The sequence below is a fragment of the Oryzias latipes genome, chromosome 4 (assembly GCF_002234675.1).
Source record: "Oryzias latipes chromosome 4, ASM223467v1".
Lineage (NCBI taxonomy): Eukaryota > Metazoa > Chordata > Actinopteri > Beloniformes > Adrianichthyidae > Oryzias > Oryzias latipes.
In genome coordinates this window covers 13,871,228-13,898,734 of record NC_019862.2, presented here as the reverse complement: position 1 = coordinate 13,898,734, position 27,507 = coordinate 13,871,228, and the positions used below count along the sequence as shown (strand labels likewise).

General features: G+C 37.2%; 1 protein-coding gene across 3 annotated transcripts in view; it reads right to left on the bottom strand.

Moving 5' to 3' along the window:
• The window catches only part of homer3 (homer scaffolding protein 3), a 53,053-nt gene extending 31,284 nt beyond the window's left edge, over window positions 1–21,769 (bottom strand). Inside the window, exons 1-5 of one of the 3 annotated variants that reach the window (XM_011474030.3) lie at window positions 21,331–21,769; window positions 19,237–19,282; window positions 2,809–2,965; window positions 1,465–1,596; window positions 306–413 (exon numbers count right to left, since the gene is read on the bottom strand). In XM_011474030.3, coding sequence (XP_011472332.1) covers window positions 306–413; window positions 1,465–1,596; window positions 2,809–2,965; window positions 19,237–19,259 — 420 coding nt within the window. In that variant the 5' untranslated portion in view covers window positions 19,260–19,282; window positions 21,331–21,769. The remainder of the gene's footprint in view (window positions 1–305; window positions 414–1,464; window positions 1,597–2,808; window positions 2,966–19,236; window positions 19,283–21,330) is intronic. The other 2 variants (XM_011474031.3, XM_011474032.3) reach the window with 2 other exon arrangements.
• Between the last annotated feature and the right edge of the window lie 5,738 nt (window positions 21,770–27,507).

The window sequence follows — 27,507 nt, the reverse complement described above, 5'->3', positions numbered from 1 at the left end:
AATATGATTCATTGTGTTGCAATTACTTTTTTTGTTGTTTCTTTTCCAAGAGATTTTTGGAAAATTGCCTACTATAAATGCACATTTTTTTAGCATATATTTATGTCTGCCAGGTAATTCTGGCAGTAAAGTTTACAGAAAATTACATTATAAAGTATACAACAAATATTTATAATTTTTCCTCATTTTGGTTGAATATTCACGTAACCTTTACTGAATATTAGCGACAATAATTTGAGCATCAGTTGCGTAGAAAATGGGAGCAATTGCTTTTCCTTCAGTTAGAAAGTACAACAGTACTTCACCTGAGGAGCTGCGATGCTGAGAGCAGGGTTGGCCAGATCAAACCTCTCCTGGGATTTCTCTCTGGCCAGCCGGGCTGCCTCCTTTATCTCCTTAAACTGCTCTGCAAACTGCAGAGGAAAAGACGAAAAAGGCACACAAAAAAACACCTTTTTAATGAATTGTTTAAACATGATGCAGTTTCATTGCAAAAAACCTTTTCACAAACACTTTAAGAGTTACGTCTTAAACTCTTTTTTATAACCTCAGATTGAACAAAGATAAATTATTCTTCTGGTCATTTCTGAAACAATGTTTTCTTAATCTAAAATGCCTGTAAAAGTGTCTTTTTAAAAATAAATAAATATCAAAGTAGGCCTACCTACGGTGGCCCTAAAGTTCAAATGGCTTCAACAAATCATTTCAAAGATCACGAAGACCATTAAAAAATCAAAACAATAACAAAATAACATTAACATTTTGGAAATCCAAACAAAATGCCAGAAACAAAAACACAATTCAAAAATTATTTTACACAATTAAAAACGACATGTTTCGGAAAACAAAAGTAATTTCCAGAAATCACAATGAAATGTTAAAAAATGAAACACAATAAGAAACTGGAAAAGGTAGGTACTATGGGACATCACTGATTGGACAGTAAATGGTAAATGGCATTTATTTGATTTATTTGTAGAGATTTTCTACCTTCCTCGAAGACCCAAAGCGATTTACAGTCACATTCACCCATTCACACACACACTGATGATGGCGCCAACCTTCCACCAGAGACAAGGTGAGGTTCAGTGTCTTGCCCAAGGACACTTTGGCATATGGGCGGGCAAGACAGGAATCAAAGCTGCAATCTTCCGATCAGAGGTCAACCGCCCTACCGCTGCACCACAGCCGCCCCTGGATGAAGACGTTTGTCCATCATTTCAACCAAAAGTTATTTTGGATAAAGCGGTACTGGATATACTCATTATTAATCATCAAACTTAGTTTCAGTTTCAAACAAAGTATGCAGACATCTATGTTTTGCACTGTACCAACCTAATAAAGAAATGTTTTTTAATCGCATGCTGGAGAGTTTGCTGGAGTGTTACCCGTGCGTGTGTGTGTGTGTGTGTGTGTGTGTGTGTGTGTGTGTGTGTGCGTGTGTGTGTGTGTGTGCGTGTGCACCTGCTGCAGCTGCTGCTCGGTGGAGAAGCCCAGGCCGTAGACGGTGTTAGCCCGGCTGTCGGCCCACTGGCCAAACTTCTGGGAGGTTTTAGTGAAAGTCATGTTGGGGGTGATCGTGCTGTTGATGACGGCCTGACACCACAGATAATAAAGAACATGAATACAAAGTAAAGAGGATTTCTCATTTTCCCTTAACGAATAAAAACCAATACAGGAATGGGAGAGAAAAAGTTTCCATTCCATTAAAAAAAAACGTTCTTGATACAAAAATGTAAGTAACTTTCAGGACATTGTGTAAAGGTCGATATAATTTATTTTTATGCCTCTTGAAAATAACATTACTGTTGTAAATCTTGCACTGTAAAAAGCCTGGTTTCAACAGTCAATCATTCCTACGGTTGAAAAACTGGAAATCAGCAGAGCGTAGCAGCAATATTGTGAATTATCTCTGTCACTTTTAAATGTCAAACTCATAAACAATGATTGGTATTTTCATATGAACCGTCTTAGCCAACAAATAGTGTTGACTGCTCTTTGAACAACAAGAGGCCTGCTATTTACTGAGCAGCACATCACAATAAATGAGATTTTCCAGGGGAACAAGTGGAAAGCGACACTAAAACCAAAGCAAAATTAAAGTTTCAAATGTGGATCTATTACAACAATAATAAAAATGAAGCTTTTGAGACAAAACTTCCGGTTGAGTGTAAAGCTGTTTAAGAAATTCACCATTGTACAGCCAGAAAAGCTTATTTTCTTTTATTTATGTCAAATGATTCTTTTCATTTCTCCTCCAAATGCATCAACTCTCAGGGGAGCAAACTGGCATAAGTGACTGAATTGTTTCCAAGTTTCTCAAACTACAAAGTCCTTGCAAGAGTTTTCACTCCCAGGTGCTCAAAACATCACTTTGGCTGCTGTCAGCCTGCTGTGCATATTCAGAGAACTTTGTGTGCTTTTGACAAATGTATTTCCTCCCATCACACTTTCATATGAACCGATATATTTCATAAATCAAACTCTACTTAAACTTCTATTAATGACCACTGTATTTAATTAAGCAAATGTGATTGAAGTGACATTTTTGTTTTGTTTTCTGTCTTTTAAATCTATGCATTTTATCATTTCTGTAATGAGTTTGATAAATATGTGTAAATTCTTTATTGCTTTGACTACAACGCTTGAAATAAATCAATAAAATCAAAAAATCAAAATCAAATAAGGTTGACTTAATAAAAGGTTCAAAAATATCATTATTTGCAACAGAAGTGCAATGAGTTTTACTCATCAGACAAAGCAAAAGTCCATCATGACAGTGGATGTGTGATTTGTTGAGGCATCCACCTTAGTCCCGCCCACGCTGATGATGCGGTAGACGCTGCGGTTTGCATCGTAGAAGAAGGACACGGTGACCGCATGTTTGCTAGCCGGCAGCCAGTTGCGTTTGGTGGCCGGGTCGATCTGAAAGACGTGAGCTCTGGCGCTGAAGATGGGCTGTTCCCTTCAAAGCAAAAAGCAAGAGAAGCAAATGAATCATTGTGAAGCTGCGGCAGACTCCATGTGACATCTAAAAAAACAACACTGCAGTTATGACACAAAGGAACCAATGTTGAAACTGAAGGGGTTATCGTCTACGACTGCAACTGTTCAGTTTGATCATTGGTTTAATGTGTAAGCACGCTGGCAGTTTCCTTATTATATTTTAATAAGCATTTGCATAATAAATATCTGCAAAAGTTTAAGACACGTCAGCTTCAATAACTATGTTCAAGCAGAAAATAAAACTGGCAACTTTTACCCTCGAAGGGCAGCTTTAAAAAAATGAAGTGACACCACAGGTATCAGTGGGTCCGTGCAAATGTAGAAAAGATTAAATGTGAATATTTACACATAATTTAGTTCTTTTAATGTCTACAACTCTAATATTTTAGATGCTTTACTTAAACATAGATCTAAAAAAAAAATTTTTGCCTAGTTTTGCTTACAGAGATTTCTTCAAAATACTCTGCAATCTTTATGAACTTGTTTATTAGAAAAGCTTATGCATCACACATAAAAGCTTCATCATATTTTATATTAAAAAACAACAATGTTTTTTACTTGACTTGTCAACTCTTTTCATTTATTCCTTTGGTAAAACTGTATTTATTTATGAAAAACTATATTTTTCCTTCTGTTAACAAAAATATCAGTTCAATTTTTTGAAAAACAGACAATTCCCTCCAAGGTTGTCTCAAGGGGTGATACAAATAATTCAAGAAAAAACATCCAACTAAGCCAAAAAGATGAAGCTTTAAAGCTGTACATTCATTTCTGGTGCAAAGTTAAAGGTTTGCACAACACATGCTCTCCAATTAACCATCCTACTCTGATTGGAGACAAACTGCACGTGCTGGCTGTTTGGTTGAGTTCATGCAACATTACACAGCTAATAGAGTCTGCACAATGTTAATATATGCAATGAGGCGTTTCCTCTTATGTACAAACGCTAATGAGGATAACGTGTGCCGAGAGGAAGCGCTGGTCTTTGTCTAAGCAAAAAAAGCGACGATTTATGTAGGTCAACAGTGGCTATATGAAGGATTGTTCCAAGTTGGTGGTATTACTGATCATTTGCATACAAACAATAGTAGTTATTGTTTCCTCACAGACTGCTGAAGCTACAATTGACAATAGACAAAAGAAGTTAGTCAGAGGGACGATTTTGTTGTTTGGCATCTGTGAGCTCCAGAAAAATGTTTAAAACTTCCTATTCACGTTCATTTGACTGTCCACATAGGCGGACAAACAATATTCTGACTCTTTAGATTGTAGTTTGCTCTATAAATATTAAAAATGTAACTAATCCTCCTCCCAATTAACCTTTTAACTTACTCGAGGATCTGAGAGTTTCTGCTACTGTGGAGATTTTTAAATGTAAATTAAAGACATCTTTTCAATTTAAATTTTGCATAACTCATTTATTCAAACTCATATTTTTTATTGGCCTTTTAAGTCTTTTATGGCTTCTATGGTTTATCATTTTTACATTTTTTAACCTATGCAGTGTCTCCTCAAATTTTAGCCAGTGATTGTGACTTTTTTATTGTTTCTAACTAAGGTTTATGTCTTTTGTTAAGCCCCTTGTGAAAGACAGCATGTTGATGAAAAGTGCTATATAAATGAAGTGATTGATTGATTTTGTCATTGCATCATTTAAAAATCTTTAAGTTATTGATAGTATCCTTGTCTGAGTCTTGAATAAGGTGCCTGGTTGGGTAAACTTTTGTTCCTAACTGACTGACACTTAGACACATCACATATTCTGTTTAACAAGTCAATAGGACAGAGCATTTTACTTCCTTATTGAGTTAAAACTACAACAAAACAAAACAAAAACAAAAGGAAAAACAATAAAACAAATAAAATATTGTTTGTGGGAATTGATTCAAATTGCTAAAAGAAAAATATGTTCTGCTGCTGATTATAAGGGGAAATGGTTTGACCGTCCAAGTGTTTTCATGAAATAGACACACATGTCTTGCTTTCAAACACCCAGGCTGCAAGGCTGCATTGAAAGCATCACTGCAGCAACCCACTGTCTTCTCTCTCACTGGATCAATACACAATCAAGCAGATGAGCAACCTCATTAGTGCACCAACTAGCAACTTTTAGACTTTTCTATTAACATTTATTTTACAAAAGTGAAAATGGAAGAAAGTTTATAACTAAGCCAACTATGTTTCTTAATGGGTCTCAATACTGTCACTCAAAGTGCTACTTCTTGCTTCAGACAGAGATAAAGGATTTCTGTCTCAATAATACAGAAATTCCATCAGGTGTAGAGTTTAAAAATGTCTGATTTGTGCTCTACTTCAAACCATTCATCTGGACAAAAACAAGGTCCAATTTGTGGTGCTGTCCTTCTAAACTTGTTTTCCTCTTGAGGTTATATTCTGTTCATTTCAGTCAAATAAAGCCACAAAATGTAGAGCATTTATCACTTTCTCGTGGATGTTCGCACAGCCTTAAAAGCCTTGAGATATTGACAAGAAATTACAAAGGACACTAAGTGATAAAAATAACCTGAAGCCAGCTTTTCTTAACTAGAAAACCTGAATAACTGGCACAGAAACATCCAGTTTTTTTAAACAGTCTCAAAAAACAGTGAAAATTTACAAAAAGACGTTTAAATATATTTTTTTAACTGCAGTGACATTTGAGTCAACATCTGGTATCCAAGAGAGGAAACCTTTTGAGAAACGTAAATAAATTCGCAATTTTTTTATGCATTCTGGCAAAAACATTTAAATAGTTAGAAACCACAACACGCACAACTATTAAACGTTATTAAATTCGATAAGGCTAATTATCCAGCAAAACAAATAACCAGAACATTAAAGCAATAAGCCAAAATAAATAAAGAAAAAGCATCAAAGTAAAACAGCTCCTGTCAAGAAACCCCGTCTATCACTTCCTCATCTTAATGAGAAAAGATGACTGACTGCTCATCAGCTCTCAGCCCTCACAGCAGATCCGACAGATATTAAAGCTTGGTTATTAATTTGGTCTGTCTCAACGCTGCTGTGAAAAGCCCATCAAGCTAATCAGCCCAGTCAGGAAGCATCATTTTAACATTTGGTGAAATGAGCAGATTAAAACGGGATTAAAGCCCTCCAGAGGTGAGTGCAAACACTGCACAGCAGTTTGTCACAGACGCCAGGTCCAAAATAAAGCACTTCAGGAGAGATGAGCACAGTCTACATATGCAATGCATGTACTTCATCCAATTAGTAAGAGTCGATGACTACTTTTTAATTAAAGTAGACTCTGTGAGAGGCAAAGGATGACCTGAACAGAAGGAGACAGCTGTTCATGTGTGACATACTGAGGAACAGGTGGAGCTATAACCCATGTTTTCTTTCTTCAGACTAAATAAAAGAAAAAAGGCCAAATAGATGTGTTTTTTTTTTTGCTATAATCCACACGTCGCTTAAAACTGGAGATAAATTTCTTTTGTTTTTTTATCTTTTTGTGCCAAAGGTATTATGCTAAATCTGAACAAATTATTTGCTGTGAGAGTCTTGTAAAAATCCAAAAGCTGTTAAAAGTGGAGATTAGCCCCATTAGTTTGGGGCTAATTTTGGGGTTAATTTTGCCTCCAAAGCAACTGGAGACTCAGACAGGCCATCATAAACATGGAGTAATAACAGCTAAAAAATCACTGTCAAGCTAAGTTATACACCAATCACACAGAAACAAAAAGCTGTTATGAAACTTTCTTGTGGCGGTGCAGCCTCCCTCATAACTAACCACCGACTCAAACTCAGATACTACAACTTTTCCATGAGTGGAGCGCTGCAATCTGAGGCTATAAAGCTGCTGCAGAGACTATACCCGATTAGTAAAGCATCCCCTTCAGACGAAGAAAAGCTTTGTTGAATTAAGAACAGAATACTATTTCTCAGTGAACGCCAATAGATTATAGTTCTCATCATCATTTATGACAAGGGCAAAAGGAAAGAAATCATTGTGTTTTTGATGGCATCAACTCAAATGAGACTGCTAATATCGGGCGTATATATATATATACATATATATATATATATATATATATATATATATATATATATATATATATATATATATATATATATATATATATATATATATATATATATATATATATATATATATATATATATATATACGTAAAATTATATTTAGCCTCCAAGAAAACCAGTTCCAAAAGACACATTTCAGAGGTGTCATACCAAAATTAGACAACAGTAGATTAGAAAAACTTTGCCTGTTCTAATGAGTGGATGGATCGTGGATCCATCGTGCCTTGTTTCAGAAGTTCCGGCTGGTGGTGGTATAATGTGTGGGGGTATTTTTTCCTAGCACACGTAGTACCAACTGAACATGCTTACAACGCCATAGCCTACCTAAGTATTGTTGATGGCTATTTACAGCAGGATGACTCTCCGTGTCATAAATCTGGAATCACCTTTGACTGGTTTCTTGAACACGCCAATGAGTTCTGTGAACTCAAATGACCTCCTGACCTCCACAGTCACCAGATCTCAACCCATTGATCACCTTTGGGATGAAGTGGAACGGGAGATTGGCATCATGCATGTGCAGCCGAACTCTCTAAGGAATGTTTCCAGTACCTTGTTGAATCTATGCCACCAACGATTAAGGCAGTTCTGAAAACAATGGGGATCCAACACGGTAAGAAAGTGGCCAGTGAGTGTAGATTGCTTCCTTTTACAGGTATAGTGCAGATGGGTCATTTTGACCCCAAGATCATTTGGTGTATACATAAAGTTATGACCACACATGGATTAACATTCACAATGTTGTCTCCTGGTGAGTGTTATCCAAGGGCAGCACAGTGGAATACATTAGTGATTGTGCAGCACAGTGAGAGGCCAAAAGCTTCATTGCAGAAAAGAGTAATGTGGATCATTTATTGTTATTCCTGTTCCAGGTCACGCATGTTCAGCTGCAACCCCCCCCCCCCCCCCCCCACACACACTTTACAGAAGAGCAGATTTTATTCACATTACACTTCAGTAATTAAAAGGGTCAAAAAGATAAACTGAGCACAATATCAGACTGCTCGCAAAATAGGAGCCTCTGGCAATGTTTTTGCTTCATTATTTTTAGAAGTTACATTTATTTTTTTAAAACAACATGGGGCTAACACGCTTGGGAAGAGCCAAAATATATATTACTTAAAAATATGGTGTTTTCTTTAATCAAAAACAGAGTTCAAATTCCCCATGAGAGTGCTTTGTTTGATCTTCTTTTGGTAAAGCTCAAGACTTTAAAACCGTTAATGATTTTTATGGTGGTGGTTTTGGACACAAAACCTCGGAAGGTTGAATGCTTGTTTTATTTTAACTTGAAATAAAACACACTGCATAATTTTCCTTCTGTTAGCGAGTTTGCAAATAACGTGGCTGTTACACCTCAGTGAAGAGAAGCAAAACACGTTCGTGGTTCTTTGTTGTGGACCAGCACTTCTGTTATATACACTAGTGAAACAGACTTTTTTTTACATTTTTATTAAAGTGTTGCAGAGAAGAACTAAAAATCAAAATAAACCACAAGAGCAGTTAATGGATGTCTGGAAACAATCCAAAAACTTGTTGCCAAAATAGGACTGAAGTAAGGTTTTGATTGAGATTAAAGCAACAACTAATGCACACACGGCAGGATTTCTGTGTGAATGCTCCTAGTTTTCCACATTAAACACTACAATGCATTTGACCTCAAGCCCTTAAGCATTTGCATTCATTACAATTAAACTCCTGTTTTAGCTGGATCTACAGCTTACTGATCCAGAAGCCCCATCATCCCAGATGCTCCATTCTGACTGATCTTCACTTTTGACAGTTTTTTTTTTTATTCCATTTTCATAATAATGATAACACAACCACTAGGTGGTTTTGTTTGGAATAGTTAGTCGTTGTGCTTCACATTTCATTTAAGGAAAGCAACAAATTTCCCCCTCCTTTAAAAAAAAATAAGAAAAAAGAAAAAGAGTTGAATGGTCCAAAGAAATAAATAAACAAGAAAAGCCCTGGAGACACTGAATAAAAAGGGATCGGAGCCGAAGGGGAACAAAGCCAGGTTCTCGAGTGTGTTTCAAACCTGAACTGACACCATCACTATGAAAAATCACTCAGTGGAGTTTCTCCTTCACTTCTGCACAACTTTGAGTTCATCCACTGCAGCAGTTTGCAGCAGTCTCTTTTGTCTGATGGGTCAGTTTCTGCTTTTATAATGACACATTCTTAACTTTGAAAGTTTTCCCCAAAACTTTTGTTTTTACCTTGATCCACAAATTCTGCTCAACGAGGAACTGAAAACACCACATGAGAGACCTCAGTCCAGACATCATCAGCTACATTCCCTCATCATGATTAATTGATTTCCGAGAAGCATTCAGATGAAGCTCAAGGACACGGCCTGACTCACAGAATGAGCGATCTGATGAAACGCCTTTCCCTGTGCAGCCTGTGAGCGTCCTGCTGGGCATGCAAACATTTTCTCTGCTTCACACAGATGAAATTATTCTTTTTTGCAGAAGAAAAAACATGTAACAAAATGATTGGGCTACTGTGTTCAGCTAAGACTACAAACTGATAGATAGCATTTGGGACATTGCTCCATATGCTTCCAACAAGAAAAACCTAACTGGGAAAGGAAGCTTTGATGCTCTTCCCTTACATACACTTTACAGGCATGTGGGCTCAGTGTCATATGAAAACTAACATCCCAGGATCACTTCAGAGCCTCCACTGGATAAAAAAAAAAAAAAAAATTCAACTTTACACAGACTAAAATTGACACCAGAGTTGTAAAAGAGTGAGTTTTACAAAGCCACAGTGGTATAAGCTTAACACTAGACTGACACTTCTTATAAAAGTAAACATTTGCCTAATTTTTCTCTGTATTTACACCAATTTTTTACTTAATAAAAGCAAATGATACTCTTTTGGTTTTTAGACATGCAATACTCTCTATATGTTTAAACAACACAAACAGCACTTCTCCTTATGTTTCTCCTTCAGCAAAACCAAAAAAAATTTAATAATTTAAATGAAAAAAAACTCAACCATAGAAAGACTTGTAGAACTCAGGGAAGACAGGATAGCTACAGAATATCCTGATTTTGGAGTAAAAATGGGAAACATAACAGTATTTAGCAGTAAAGGCAAAATATCCAGTGATTCTGCTGTTTTGTTAAAGGATCAGAACCAACATTACGCTGAGCAGTTACTATTGCTTTAAAATCCTATTCTCATCATCTTTTGATCCATTTTAAAAGCGTTCCCAGAGGGGTAGACCTGCCCCTGCTTCCCGACATCCTTCTGTCTACACTCCCTTATACAGCCCTTCATCCCCCCCCCAACCTAACATTAGTGCTGCAGCAAAAATGGCGAACAATATTGGAGCTATTCAGCCATACAGCTTTCTTCTGCTGCTGATTCACAACGATTTTAATAAAGAAAAAAGAAAAAATATAATTTGAAGCTTAATTGTCTTTATACATGTCCTTCATCATGAGAAAAATGCCACAAGAACATTGGAGTGGGTCTTTAGACTGAAGTAATTATTGACACATTTTAGATTTCATACATTTTACAAAAGACAAGTCTAATAAAAACAATTTAGCTTTAAAAAGTGACATGCTTTGGGGACACCATGGACATGAGAGCTGAATCTAATCAGAAAGCCATTAAACTTTCTCACCACACTTTTGAAACAATGCCCAAAAAACAAGCGAGCTGTGATTGCAGAAACTCCACATGAGCATCTCACAAATCAAAGCACAGTTTATGAAGCACCATTGTGCCTGCAGCCTCTTTTTTATGTCAGCTGACTGCAGACAAACTCAGTGCTTGGCTCTGTTTTTCTGTGGGCACAGCAACTGTAGGATGAGATGGGCACCTTTGGTCAATCAAAGGCCCCTCAAGCAAGAAGAGAGCTTCTCTTTAAAGCATTAAAACAACTACCAATACAACAACCTTCAGAAAGGGCTGCAGAATTGCTGACCTTATCTCATAAGAGCTAAAGTATATGAAAAGTACATGATCTTGCTCATCTTTTTGCAGAAGCAATGGGATCTTTTTCATAAGAGTTTAGAAAACTGGTCTGCAGTATCAGTTTGTCACTTTTTCAGAACTTGCATTTATTTGGTTGTTTTATAAATCTCTGTTTCACTTTAATGCTAAACCAGGATTTCTTTGTAAACTTCAATATTGGATTTGAGCAACGAAAAAAGGGCCATTGTGAAATGAAATCACACTTCTGGTGTTCTCAGTATTTGTTATTCTTCACAAAAAGAACAAAAGCTACAACACAAAAAAGAGAATAAAGGCATTTATATAAACAGAGAAGAGGCAAAGGAGAAGTTCTAAAATCAATAAGGAGGAAAGCGATAAAAATTAGATTCATTCATTTTCTTTCAGACTGAAGTTGTCGTGCCCCAGAACCTGTATAAAGGTGAACAGGAATGTGTTTGTGTGAGTGTGAACGCATGGGTTACTATGGTAATGATACACTGTTTCCCTGTTGCTCAGAAACAGCATCACCTTTTTGTTCAATTCACATCAAGTCACGACTTTTTATTGCTGGATTTTGCAGAACTGTAAGCTGAACTGTGTGTACTGCTAATCAAACTTATCGACTTGTTCCATGTGGACTACTTTTTAAAAGTATTTTTGGTTTTAATATGATAACCACACATGTAATAAAGTTTTGCAGCTGCACAATGAAATGATGCAATTGCAGGATATTACCTGCATTTACAATAAAAATGTATCTGTGAAAAAAAAATGTTTGAGAATATGCCAAAAAAAAAGATTTACAGCTGCAGAAACTTTTTGCGCACGTAATAAACCGTTTTCAGCCTACAGAAAAATTATTTAGGTCCTTAAAACAGCTTAAATACTTTTCCATAAGTACACATAGATCTACAGACACAAAATCAAGTAACAACCAAGGACTTTCAACATTGAATATTTTGTCTGAAACGATCAATTAGCACTTTTTTCCTGTCACAGGAGAATCACTATGCTGTCAATCACTAGCAAATCTCGTTGCAAAATGTTCAACATTTGACTGATGATTATAGATTTTTTTATTCTAAAAGTTAATTATGCAATTCATTTCATTATGCCAGCAAATTTATCTCATTGCGTTTTTGAATCAATGCCTTATTATGTTTACAAACAGTAAACATATTAATAAATCTATTCAACATGTCCCATTAACTGCATGTAGTACCAAATGCAACGTTTTAAAAAATGGGGTTAAAAACATAAGTGGCTAGGGCACTTTATATCTCAAATTTCTCACAGTTTTCTAAAGCATCCAGAAATGTGTGCGTTTGCTCTTTTCCTATTGATCTTGATTTCTTCCATCCCTGTTTCAGATCATCTTACTGAGCAGCCTTTAAAAAAACCTGCAACAACTCCAATTCAAAAATATTGATTTTAACCCCAGCCCATTGTGTGGTCAGGAATTATAACCAAACAAAATAACGACACGATTAATAAAGCTGCATGGAAATGAGTATATCATTATTTAATGTGGACATTTGGTAATTTAGTGGCACAAAGAGCTGATTTTAGAGCAGGAATTTCTCCAAAACTGCACATTTCTCTGTGTTTGTCTGCATACAGGTAGGAAATTAGTATTAATAACCAAAAACATTCAGGTGTTTCTGAGGAATAACTTAGACTCAGATGGGGACATTTGATCATTTTGCAAACATAGCTGCTTAATTAGGCAGAAAATGTTCAAACACAAATGGGAACCGTATCATCTGGCATCACCATAATTTAACTGCATTTCACAGCCCTTTCTTACAGGTCAGTTTAACTGAGCATTTCTTACATGATATTATGCCAGACAGAAATGGGATTTAGGATTTAGTAGTAAAGTTAACTACCAGAAATCCTGGAAAACTCTGTTTGCAGTAAACAGTGTAACATTTTGCCGTCAGAAATTCTAGTCAGAGGAGGAACGCCAATTTGCTGGTGACAGGAGAAAGGTGCTGATTTGTCGATCAATCCAGAAAAAATGTTCATGTCAAAAGTCTGAGGTTGTAATTTGAGTTTGTCTGCAGGTCTGTTTGTACACTTGTAGATAAAGCTCTCGTGTGTGAATGTACTGTTTTTACACTTCTGAAGACATAAAATGCCTTTGCAGGTGTGCAAATATTGTTTTAGAACCTCAAATATTGTTTTAGAACCAGAAACCTTTTTTTTACTTTCTGCACTTGAAAGAATTTTTGATGATGAATACATTGGTTCACAATGCAAAACATCATTGTGTAAATTCTTTTATGCCCGCAATATGCTTTTGTAGGGCATATAGATCCATAGTTACAGATTGGCTTATGCAATTTTCTAATGTTCTGTTGACCTATTATGTTGAATTTTCTAATTAAAGATTTACAGAGGAGCTCACCTATTTTCTTAGGAATCCTGCTTTTCTTGGCATCATAAAATGATCTTATACACATGTATGTTTCTTGACCTTATTCAACAGGTCATAAGATGTTTCACAACTTAGATCAAACTTGTTGGGTTGGGTTTTGGTGCCAAGTTTAAGTTCCAATTTCATTTTGATTTCTGATACCATGTGATTGGATTTAGTATTCATCTATTTTACAAATTTCTCTTCACACAACTATTTTAGGAAAATCTGTTTTCACATGAATGGTGATTAAAAAATGACTGGAAATTTTAATTGATAAAATTGTTGATTCCTAAATTAAACACAAACAGACAAATAGATTTATGGGTTTGATTGATCCTTTTTTATATTTTCCACTTGAGTATCAATTTGAATTGATTCATTCTTTTTTAAATCCAACACTACAGACAACCTTGTTCCATCACCAGGGGAAAAGTACAACTTTTCTGAACTTTTTAATTATTTATCTTTCCAAGCGTGCTTCCATGTTCTAAAAACACACAAAAATACTGAGTTGAAGTCAGAAATGACAGCGCTGGTGTAGAATTTTCAAAAATGTGGTTTAATGTCTTGCTGCCGCTACACACTGGCACACAGACACACACTGTAGCTGTGCCGAGTTGCCCCAGTCCTTTACTTTTTTAATCCTCTCTGACTGCTCTTCATCTGTCGTGTTAATCTTGATACCCAACCACCAGCCTGAACCTTTGATCAGAAAACACAAGCGAAGCCTTCCTGTCTTGCCTGTGGTCAAAAACAACCAGTCGCTTATTAGGAAAGTACACCTCAAACTTTAAGGACGGAGGCCTCTGAGCTGCGTGTGATCTGGAAAGCTGTGAGGGAGAGCCAACTTTTACAGATTATACTCAAAAGTTTAGGCTCAGCAGAAAGACAGCTGAATTTTTAGGAGGAACGGGAGACAAAAGGGAAAATATCTTGTGTCTTTTCAGAAGGCACAGCTGCATGTTTATAACATGTTCTTATAGCATTTTTCTCATAATGTAGGACATATATTAAGAAAACTAAGCTTAAAATTCCACTTTTGAGTATTTCTTTATTCAAATCGTGAATGAGGATCACACGAAAAAAAGTAAACTACAAAGAGTGGGCAACAAGTTCCCTGCTCTGCTCTGTTCCGATGCATCCACTTGCAGAAAATCAATCAATCACCTATGACAGACTGGTGACCTGTCCAGGGTGTCCCCAGCCTTCGCCCGCATAGGCTAGGTACCAGCTGCCCTGTGACCCCGAAAGGTACAAAACAGCTTAGAGGATGAATGAATGAATGAATCAAATCAATCAATCCATGTGCGTGCTCATCCGAGCTGGCATACGGTTGTAAACTGTACTGCTGGATAGCAGTGGTAGTGTTAGGTTGGGCTTGTGAGGGGCTGTAAACTAGAGGGAGAGAGTGTAAACAAAGAGATGATGGGATACCAGTGGAGGCTTACTTCTGTGCCAACCAGTCCACCCACAAGTCCGAGGTGAATTTCTAATGAATTCATGCCGTTCTGTAGAAACTATGTACTAGAAGACAACAGGTTTTTTTATTTTGCCAAAAAACTGCATATTCATAATTAAAAGACCACTGAGAACGCTTTGAAAATAGATCATAAGATGATCGGAGTGGAACTTTAAAAGTTTAAAAACTGATTACTCAAAAACAAAACTTCTTTGAGTCTCCTAATGTGTCTTTTAGATCTTCAATTTCATGCCACTTTGTGTTTTGTATGGCAGAAATGGGCGTCACGGTTACCAAACGGTTTTAAATCATACAAACCCCATGAAAAAAGCACTAAAGCATAGAAGCTCTGATCCCACCCATAAACCAGTTACTATGGGCACAGATGTAAAGGCTATGTACAAAGTGGCTCTTTTTGAGGGTCTGGTTTTAATTAACATTTTGGAGAATTTCTATTACCTTCCACAAAAGTGCCTTTTAATGATGTGACCTTTCTTTTTTAACTGTACACTTTGCAAAATTGCACAATAACACTAATTTCTGCCCAGGAACTCATTTTACTTTCCTGCCGGTCTTTTCACTTTTCAGTGAAAGCATATGACTCTTTTTTTATTTTATCCACACTCACTAAGACGTCCATTTACTGGTTTAGGGGCGAGAAAAAAAGCTGTGAGTTCTTGTTTTCTCTCTCTTTATTAATCACAGGTAATCAGTTTGCGTTGACCCACATAAAACAAAGACGAGTCCTACTTTCTGCTTCCATCTGGAAAAGTTCATCTCATGTAAAACTGAACCTGCGAGGCTGGGTCTAATGTTTCACCGACTGAATGTAGCATTACATCCTCTGAGGGCCTCAGGCATCCCAGAGAAGCTTTTGCCTTTCTTTTCCTGCTGTCACGTTTTCTTTTTTCTTCTTAAAGAACTTCTCCTTCAGGGTTTACTTCCTCTGACCACTGAGAGTTCGTATCCATGCTCCAGCTCTGTTGGGCAACATGACCCGCTACAACTCTGAACAAAAATAGCCCAGCAAGGGGGAAACGCCAAGTCACACTGTAGCTACTCAACAAGTCACAATCCGCAACACGCAGCGAGACGCATTTCCTTCTCTGGTGTGGAAAGCGGGGAAGGCTCTGAAGGACTGCAGGTTTTCTTTGATAAGAACAAGAACTAAAAAAACCACGAGCTCTCATTATCCTGCACCAGAGCGCTGCTGCACTAATGTGAAGGTCAGCTCCACTTGCAGGAGTTGGGAAGATAACTTGCTGCTGTCATGAATTGTGAAGTTGACACAAAGGCAATGTGTTGTCTGCATTCAGTATGAAGGTCAGAGAGGCAGAAAAAGAGAAAGAGCAAATCTCTATTCATGCTTCCATAACCACAAATTGAAGTAAAGGAAAGCAAACCCGCACATAAAAGGATGACTCCTTATTCCTGCTACTGCAAATCATTCCTAAACAGCAATTAAGGAGCAGAGAAGCTGGTTTCTCCTTGACCAGCAGGACACACACTTGACAGTTTCTAGAAAGCACAGTGATGCGCATAAAGTGGTTACATTTATTTAAAAGCGAGTTTCAGATCAACTGCGGACTACAAAAACTCTAGAATTGTCTCAATTTCTGGTGTAAATAGCTAATTATGTAAAAGTGCAAAACATGCTGAGTCCTGTTCTAAAAAAAGTTGCTAAACTGCAGTAGTTATACATCCCTAAAGTAAGAAAACAGGCTTGAAACTTTTAGAAAAAAGCTTTATTTAAACTGCTTTTGAAAACGATATCCTCTTTTACTGCTGCACAGTTTTTTCAATGTTCTTTTGAGGCAAACTCTGCAGTAAATATGCAGTAAATCTGCTCTCTTTGTATCAGCGGGTTGTGAGTCATTGGTTTGTGCAGTGCAGTGAGCTGTACATATAATGCACTTTATGTGACCCTTACACAGAAAAGATAAACCCATTTTCAGGGGTCCAGGCTTCAGCCAAAACACTGTAAATTAATCTTATTACAGAATCTGAAAATAAAAAAAATAGTATCCTGTGAGCTACACTGATATGCTACACAGACAACAGACGGACCTTAAATAAAATGATCAGTTGAGAAAAACAAACGCAAGCAAGCAGTGGGGAAAAAAAAGGTTTGCAGAAACCCGGACATTACCGTAGAATAAACACAGCATGATTTTTAAACAGGTGGAGTCCAAGCAGAGGCTTTGCTCTTGTGAGAGAAATGAATTACGGTGAATAATTAATGGATTTTCAAATCAAGTAAATTGGTTAATAAATTCAGATTAATAACTCTAAATCAAGAATATTTCCATGCTGAGTTCAGCGAGCAGATAAATGCACGTTGAGTGCATCTATCTGCAAATGAATTGAAAGGTGAGCATGTCACGAGGTGGTTTATATGAAACCTGAGTTACAATCAGAGCTTTCAATGGTACAAAAAGTGGCACTAAAGCATAAAAGAGTCTGCCAAAGCTGATTATTCTAGACTCAGAACATCAGCGGGAAATGCTCTCTTACAGAGGGAGAAAAGCATTTTTTGGATTTTTTTATGTTTGCCCACTGGCTAGGGAATGATCAGTCTATAACTTCAAAAAAAAGAAATCCAGAAAAAATAATTTTAAAGAAAATTTATAGAGATTACCAATGTGTCTCCTACACAGATCATGATCTAAAATAAGAAGCAATATCTTCATCTACGCTCTTTGCTTGTATCAAATTCACCTGTTATGATATAAGTAATCTATCAGAATTCAAAGACTCCATCGTGGTCGAGACCAAAAGCTGCTTAACAATGTCAGCAATGTGGTCTTTTTGGCCTTGTAGAGTTTCAGCTTCAGTGAAAAAGAGATAAGAAATCCTCCCAGCAGTCCATGAAAGGATCCTGTCAATGATCTCAAGGCACCTCCAAGGCCCTCCACCACCCACCTCCCCTTAAGAGAGCACATGTGCATGTAAAGTTTGCAAATTTACACACTGATTGAGAGTAGACTGGGGGAAAGTGGTGAGGTTGAATGAGACTAAAAGAAAGCATCTTGAGCTCCATCTGAACTCGCTGTGTTTGGAGAAGGAATTAAATCAAGAACTGGGAAAGGTCATTTACAATGAAGTATTCTTCCATCTGCCAGGATATTGAAAAACAGTCAAGGATGGATATTTGAGCATAATATGGACCTTAAACACAGCCATGGTAACAAAAGTTCAAAAAGACGCAGAAAATGACCACACCAGTCTCCAGACCTTAATCTGTGGAGGAAGTGAAAGTTCAAGTTCCCAAATGTCAGCAGAAAAAAAAAAAAACTGACACAAAAATGAACTACCAGGAGAAGTGAGAAAACAAACCTCCTGAGATGTCAGTTAATCTGAAAAGAAATTACCCATACGGTACAAAAAACACATCGACACTTAATACAAACAAGTCTTTTGCCGCTTAGTTCCATTTTGTAATTTATAACTTTTACAACTTGTTTTGTTGAAAATCTTCGGTGTTTATATTTTGTTGCTGTTCAAATAAACCTACTATTCAAACATATAGACTGATCATTGCTTTGGTTTCAGCAGGGAATCAAAAGTTCCTTTCCCTGTTAAACACAAAATATCCACAGGAGAGCTCTCACGATTTCAAACTTTTTATTTTTGCATGCAAAGCATGCTGGGGGCACGCAGCTCCTATAAGCAGTGACACTGAGCAACAGTTTATGCAGCAGCCGAGCTGCAGGGGAACAAGTGACAGAAGGATGACATGATGAAAGGGACAGAAGGCGATGACAGCGGGAGCCGTGGCGGCATGCTCACATCAAGACAAACACGGAGCCTGCATTCCTCTAACATCCACCGTTTGATGCCGTTTCCACAAAGTATGATGGCAAAGTTTAACATCGGGTCTGACATGATGATGGATTAATAAAAAGGCAAATGAATGATGTAGAGACGGGCTGAACAATCCCCACAAATACCTGATTCTGAGAGTAGTAAATAGTGACCAAATACTTTTATGCTCAACTTCTCGATTCCAAAAGGCAAACTTGACTCTTCCATTAATCCCTGCCCTCATTTAAAAGTTTTCAGCAAGAAACTCATTAATATTAAGATACTTTTACACTTGTCAGATTTGTTTACTTATTTATTTGGGGCCAAATGTCTAAATTCATTGCACTTTCTAGTAAATTATGCATGAACGGCAAAGCTGTAAGCATTCAGGCAGTTTTTGCTGAGGGAAGATTCTGTTGCAGTGATCTGAAGCTCAGCATCACCTCTTAGGAAACCAGAGCTTGTGGGATGGCCCTTCTCTGTCATGCAGAGCCACAACACAGAGGTGACGGTGCGTTCATACCTCTCACGGTGTATCGGGTACATTTTACAGCCCGCAGATTACTCCTCTGAAGCAGAACGGCAGAAGAAAGAAGGTCCAGTTAGATGTTGCAGATGCAGAGTGTATCAGGTAATGCAGTCTAGTCACTACTGATGATGCAATGCTTCCCAATATTGATCCAAAAATGTTTTTTTTTCTCACTTTGTGCTTCCACAGTTAGAATACAAAGTTGGTTAAAAAAAATTTTTTGGATTAAGGTCAGATGAGTTTCAGAACTGCAAAACCCTGCAGTGAGAAGCAACACAATCACAGATGTACTTTGATGTATTTCTCAACTCAAAAGAAGTAAATAAGAGTGAAAGTATAAATTAAATAAACTTAAGAAAGGTGCTGTTACTGTGGCACAGTTTTATCACCAACAGATTCGTCTCCAGTATAAAATAATGACTGTTAACGTCTACATCTCTCTAAATGTTCCAGAGAAAAGTAATGTGCAGACTCCAAGCAAATGATTGGGGTGATTTTTTTTCTCCTTTTTTCTGGTGCTTATGAGTTCAGGTGCTTTTCTCCGACTCATATATTCACTGCATAGCTTTTACCACTCTGAAGATTACAAAATCAAATGATAACAGCTTAAAAACATGAACTTTTGATAAATCTGTGTGTTTTTATGTTTAGAGCCTTGTAAAAAGTCATTTTTTCCCACTGATACAAAAGAGATTCAAGTTAGAACCTTAGAAGAATCGCAAAAACATACATTTCTAAAAAAAAAAAAAAAACACACAAACATGCTCAAAAAAGCGTCTTTTATTTTAGGAATCTGGCCTGTTTAGAAAATAAAAAAAAACATTGACACAATTTGTTTGTTTAGTTCTTTTTTTTTGGTATTGTTTTGTTTGCTGAAAAATAAAGAATTAAAAAAAACATCAACACTAAATTGGTTAGATGCTGTTGAAGTATCCCTAACATTAATGCTGCTTCTTTATCTAATGTGGGGTTTATTTAATTCCCTGATGTTCAAGTTTTCCAAGTGGCAAAAGTATGTTCTGCTTCTTCAAGCTTCCAAACACCTTGATCTACCAAATCTGCCTGCTTTTCAGCTCTCCCTGCACTGCTCGCTGCTGCTTACCTGGGAGAGGTGTGTTTAGTCAGTCAGAATATGGAATCACAGTCAGTTAATCAGCAGCAAGCAGAGCAGGGAGACCTGGTTAAGTGTGGCATCTGGAGGACCAGGGCATCCCTGCTCCAAAGGGAAGACACAAAGTTCACATCCAGTTGAAGCTCCAGATGAGTCTGGGGTTTTTTTCTTGTAAAGACTTTCGAGTTTCTTAACATTTTGTTTCATCCCTAACATTTTTCTTAACACTGCCTCTCAGCAGACCCTGCAGCTTAAGTCCAGCAATTAGTAAATTATCAAGATTTTTTTTAAATACTCCAATCACCCGCAGACTGCAGAGATTCAAACATTAGATGCATTTTCAACAAAAGAAGCCTTTTGATTGCTTTTTATTGTCATCTTGGCTGCCATCTGGAGTGTGAGCCTGATGAAACTGTCATGTAGGCAGCACTAGAAAATCTCTCTTGAGTTGAAGAGGTAGAGTGTGGAGTGAGGAGGATTCAGGTGTGTTTGAACCAACAAAACACTCCAACGGAGTCTCCTGAACACCAATCTCACTTCCTCATATTCCACTCACCAGTGCGCGTGACCATACATAGGATGCAGCAACAAAACGCATCTGCATTTCATATGGCATGTATGTGTCAGGCTGGTCTAAGCTTTTCGCCACAATCAGAGTTCACCCAGAAGCCGCCTGTGCATCCGTGCGTTCACTATGATAAAGTTACGGACTTTAAAAATGTCCCTGACAGCGAGGCTTCAACGAACATGAGACTTTTGTAGAAAGTGGGTCAGGATTACGCAGAAAGGATCCACCCCAAATAATATGGATTTAGGGACATAAACACAGAGCAGCGTCATGTGTGAACTGATAGCAGTCATATGTGTGCGTCTAAATAGAAACACGCGGCGCTTCAACAGACTCACATGCTCGGAAGTCATTAAAGTTAACTGTTTTTTCCCCGACACCTAAGGGATATTTCTGCTTTTCAACTTACCCCATACTCCAAGGGTCTGCTGGTCTCGGGACTAATTTCACACACGAAGTCTTTCTGGTTTCTATTTTCCTTCCCGAAACACGCAAGTTCCTTTCGGAAAATCCGTTTACATGTCTTCAAAGGAAAGAGTAGAAAAAATTACTTCCGACTCCGGAATCCCGTCCCCGGTCCCCCCCCCCCAACAGCAGTCCTCTTCTCTCAAGTCAGTTGTTGCACTCCAGACAGCCCGCCGTCCTTTGTCCGCGGGTTTCCTCGCTGAGTAACGCCGCGGATCTGTCGTTCCCGTGCGTAATTGCGCACAATGAACGTTTGGCTCAGATTTGCGTGTTGTACAAACGGGAGACTGTCAATAAAAAAAAACACACAACGGGCAGCAGTCACCTCCCGGCTCAGGCCTCCTCCAGAACTTAGACGCTGTGTTCCCCTCCCACCTCTGAGCCAGATCGTTCTGGGATCCAATTCAAGAATTCTCTCAGGGTTCGGGAGACCTCTTTGGCGCCCCTGGTGGAGTTAATGCAAATGACATGTCAACTGTTTCTGGTTTTACAAAAATTAGCTGCATCCAGGCAGATTTTGGGACTGTGTCGGTAAAAATCTAACACCTAAAAATACATTTAGTTTTTCTTTAAAAAAAACTTTTAGCCCGGCAATAATCAACAGAAAACCCCTGTGATCCTATACATGGTTTTTTATTAACTCAAAATGTTGGCAAAATATATTTTAACTTTTGATTTAAAAAAAGTATAATATATTATTAGCTGACGTACACATTGATTGGTACAGAGTATATATAGAAAAGTATTCTTTAAAATGATTTACGTTGAAAAACACATTTTTATGCAGGAAAGCATTTCTCTTATTTTCTAAGAAACAATGCTCGGAAATGTGTCTCATTTATACTGAAGAAAGTTTTCAGTTTTGTTGAAATGTTAAACAATGACTGACAGACAACCAAGAAGAGGAAGCATGTTTCAAAACTTTTTTTCACACGTTTCTGTTTTTGTTCCTTATTTTCTTATTTATAATATTTCTGTGAAATACACAGAGAGAAGGTTATGTCAATATGTGTATTTTGAAGCACAAAAATGGTCCTTTCTTTATGTTATACTATAAGGGTTTCACTATTTCACAGAGAAGGAAATATCTCTGTGTTTAAAAAAAAAGACCTAAACAGACATAGCCTAAGGTTTATGCATGATTTAAAATTTCCCATTTAGTTGCTGCAAAACAAGCTGATCACAGGAGAGCAGAGGCTCAAATGTGGTTGAAGAGCACTGGGAGCACTGATGGTCATTGGTCTGTTACAGCGATGCAGCTGACTGCTCCTCTGTGCTGCAGAGGCAACAGGGAACATTGGATCTCTGTCTCGCATGCAAACAACCTCTGTGCTTATTGGAAACAACACTTCTCAGTCTGAGGTAATTTCTAGCACAGCTGGACAGAACGGACTAAATTTTCAGCTACACAGAGCTTTAATCACCTCTGGCACACCAGTGTCCAGACCCAGATCATTTCATCAGAAGATTTTCCCTGCTACAAAGTAATACATTAAGGGTTTAATCTCTTTATTTCTTAATTTTATTTTATGTTAATTTCAAGATGCAGATGTACCAACAAAAGCCGAGCCGAACTCTAAAGACTGGGGGCAAATTGAATTATTTTTAACAAAGCTAGATTTCTGTTATGGAAGCAATATTTAGAAGCTTTTGTTTTTACTAAAGTCAGAAACTGGAGAAGAGCTGTAGACCAAACATTCACTTTTGTCAAAAATCCTTGGTAATTTCCTGAAGCCTGAAATCCATAAATGTCAAAAAATCATCTTCTAATCTTGTCTGAGGCTGTTTTTTGATTATCATTTTTTTTTTGCAATTTGTTTCTTTAGTTTTGCCTTAGGCGTTTAATTGGAAGTGGTGCCATCCAGGTGATGTTTTTTATGATCTCTTTGTTGTTTTCTGTCTGTCACGTGTGTTTGATTAGCCTTGGAGCTTTGTCTGATGAAGAAGTTTCAGGCACAACCCCATGACAAACAAGCGTGACACTTTACTGAAAACCATTTTGTTTCAAAATATTACTATGAAGTTTTCCATAAAACATAATTTCACTGTTTTCCCCTGAAATTGATGCCCTGATGATTCCAAAGATGCAGAATGTCTTTGTCTACCAAATCATAAGCCTGGCTTTCAGTGAGTTGATGCTCTTTGAAACCTCTTTTTCATGGATGAGCTTGAAGTAATCTGACTTTTAAAAAAAAAATAAAACCTCTGACATCCAAGCAAGGATTTGATGTTTCTCACTTGTGCTGTAATTTTTTTGTCAAATTCAAGACAGTAATTTTCTCATACTAGCCTTTGTGTTTGCAGAACACAGAAGACTGATTTAACACCGCCTTTCAAAGGCAGCAAAACCTGACGAGAACACTGGAGGGACTTGCTTAAAAAGATTCCTTTTTTTAAATGGAGGGAGGCAGAAGTAAAGAAAAGAACTTTCCTCTGATGCTTTTAATAATGCATCTGCCAAGTTTAAAAAAGGTCAGATTGGGCAAAAAGCTGAAAGAGAACTTTTTGATTTGTTGGTGAATTTCAGAGGGTGAACCTGCTCTGAGACATCAGAGCATCTCTTGCCACAGCTTTCCATCTCCATTTGTCAGTCTGTTAAGGAATCATAAGAAACGCAGACTTTTATTCCTGTCAACTTTGAAATCTGGTTGATGTCTATTATCTCGTTTTTTGTGTGTCAATCATTGGTAAAATACAAAAAAAATCAGTTTACATTTATTTTTCATAAAAGAAGAAAAAATCATTCCGTCCAACCATCCATTCATTTTCCAAAACTGCTTAATCCTTTTGGGGGTTGCAGAGTTGCTGGAGCCTATCCCAGCTACTACTGAGAACACCGTGGAGAGGTCAAAAATCTGTCCCAGGATAAATGATTCTTCTTGTCAAATTTCACATCAAAGATTCTGTATTGTATTTTTTCCATAAAGGACAATAGCATTTTCTATGTTGTTTATCACACAACTGAATTACTACAAATGGATATATATATATTATTTAAAACATCAGATGTTTCCATCTTTTCAGGAGTCATTAGAGTTTAGTCTTATGTTGTTGCTTTTTTTATAAAACATTTTCACACTTTGTTCCTCCTCTGATGTTTGGTCAGTATAGGCAACCACCATAACCGGGAAAAATGTCCATGCTTTGTAAATTCTAACAAAGTAGAAGGGGGGAAAAGCTTTTTATCAAACAAAAGCAGGTTTCTGTTACAACTTGGAGTGCTCTGGGTTTTTTTCTTTTCTTTTTGGTCAAAATGAGCTATGAAAAATGTCCATTAAAACACAAGCTTTAAATCCATGTAGAACAGCTGGAAATAAACAGAAGGCTGCAAATCCCTGACCAGTCACCATCTGAACAGATGATCAGAAATCATTCGCTGTATAACTTAGCATCTTACCAGGAAAAGGAAACTGCTTCAGATGATGATGCCTGTTTGGAGCGTTGTGGTGCACTAACCACAGGGTGAAACAGACCATAAAGTAGGAAAATGTTACTTTTGAATTGTCTGCCACATTGAGAAAATAAATTATTTTTATTGATCTGAAACACTGTGCCACTGTTCCACTTATCTTTGAGAGGCGGAAAGTCACACTTGATGTTTCTAAATTGAATGAAAACCAGTCTTATGGTTAAAATCCAGGAAAAAAAATAAGACAAAAGAAAAAAATGATTGAAAAATGTGTAACAGAAAACAGTTGAATGTCAGAAAGATCTGACCTTCCACAAACAGAAACATGCAGATAAACTCATTCTTTGTGCACTAAAGGAGGCTAATATTTGTTTTTCCAAAAATAAATACTGGTAGATGACATAGAAATGAGCAAATTTCTTTCATTCAGCAAACTCGCTGTCAAAATTCACCCAAAGCAGAGCCAGACCACAAAGATAAGGATGAGAAAAGTGGTAAAACACAAAAAAAGTCAGTTTACATTTATTTTTTACATACTGTTAAAAGAAGAAAAAAGCATTCCGTCCAACCATCCATTCATTTTGCTCTACAGTCTCATGAGTCTGTCCTAAGACAAGCATATGAAGAAAAAAAGTTACAACCAAATTGAAATAAAGTGTGTAAGAAGAATCATTAAAAAAAATGTATTCAAACAATTTCTTAGTAACTGTCACACAGTTTAATTTTTACAACTGAACTTCACTTCATACAAGTGCCATCAAGCCCATCAAGACGACTGTTGTTGTGAATTTGGGCTATACAAATAAAATTGAAATGAATTGAAGTTAGAAACTACATTTTTTGGGGCCTCTGTCAATAAAGCTGCTTGGCTTATGGGAAACATTTCAAAAGCATTTGTCATAAAATACACCTTATGGTGACATTTTGTGGTTTATTTTAAACCTGGACAGAAAACTCACTCTCACTTTGGACTTATAATTAAATTAAAAAAATATATTTCTTAGCTTATTGATGTCACTTTCCATTGCTGTTTGGGACAAAATGCTATGGATTTGTTGTGGTTACATAATGTGAACCTTTTACCTGGGAGACCCAAGTTGGAATGGTAAACCCTGAAGAGTAAAAACTTCCGAATAGAAAAATATCTGATGTCTTGTATTAGAATAAGTTAAACCTTAACTAAAAATGAATATAGATAGCAGGACAGCTTTAAGCTGCATGAAAGAGTGTTGCATCATTAGGGCTGTGAGGTGTGGGATTTTTGATCACCGCTGTGATGAAGCAGCAGGAGTCGCATTGTTGGGACTCTGCATACCCCCCCCCCCCCCCCACACACACACACACACAAAATCTTAGGAGACCTTAGGAGGCCGGCCGCATTGCACACTCAAGAATGCACGCAGCTTCTAATGGAAAAGAATACAATGGAAATCAATAGTTAGAACGCAGTAAATTTTATGTATTTCCTCGCAAGATGGAAACTGTTGTAGAATGAGGATGTATATATAATACCTTGATGTTTGCATTTATGCTACATTTTCTTTGTTCTTGCTTTTTTTTATTTCAGTCTAAGTCTTTTTTTCCCTCTGCTGTCAGTTGCTATGGTGACTAACAAATTTCCCATGTGTGGGATCAATAAAGTATGTCTGATTCTGATTCTGATTATATGTGCTGCTGAAACCGCGCATGTGTGTGTAAGAAGAGGGAGGGCGTGCAGTGCAAGAGGTGAGAGGCGCGGTGCAGGGAGTGAAGGAGAACAGTAATAAAAGGTTTCCCCCAGAAACCCTTGAAGTCTGAACACAGAACTAGCAGAAAAAGTAAATTATCAGCAAAGATGAATGTGTTTATTGTGTTTATTAAAGTTCCAATCACGCACCATATGCAGAACTGTAAAAAAAATAAAAAAATAAAAAAAAGCTCTCAAAAAAAAAAAAACGTGCAGTGATGCAGTGATGTGGTTATCGTCACACCCCCATGCACTATCACAGCATACCAAGGCGTAACATTTATAAAAGCGTCAGAAAGTAGACTTCAAAATAAAGTAGTGACTACAGTTGTAGTCACTATCTACTGCATCACTGAATGCAGGAGAAAGTTGAGAAGGAGGAAAAGAAACAGCTAAATCCACAAAGCTACAGATGCATACAGACAAGACGGTGAAACAGGGGAGTAGCTGCAGCAGATTCCAAGAAACACAGCCGCTTTCCAAAAATATTCTATCATGGAAAAGTGTATACATTTCCAAAATTCCATTAAAAAACTTAATATAGTTTATTTGATTTCAAGTTTTTATTTTTTACATAAATTGGGGTTCCAGCTCACAAAAAAAACTTACAAAATCAGGGTTAGAAAAATTAGAAAACAGTGGAGATATCACTATTTACTTCTCAGTTTTTGCAAAAAGATAAGGACAGAGATTATGATCTCATCAATTCAATTAAAACAAAGTGTTGTCAAAATGATATGTCCAGCTTCAATACTTCAGTAGTAAGGGCAGGAGCCAGGAGCTGCTGGAAGATGAAACCCACATCTCTATCCAGATCCTCAGCAGAAACAACCATGAAGTCCTCTAGAACATTCTGCTAGACGGTTGCAGTGACTTTGGATTAAAGAAAGCAGAGTTTACCAACACCAGTGCTGAACATTGCAGCCCAAATCATGACTGACTGTGGAGATTTCACAGCTTAGGTTCTGTTCCTCATCAGTCTTCCT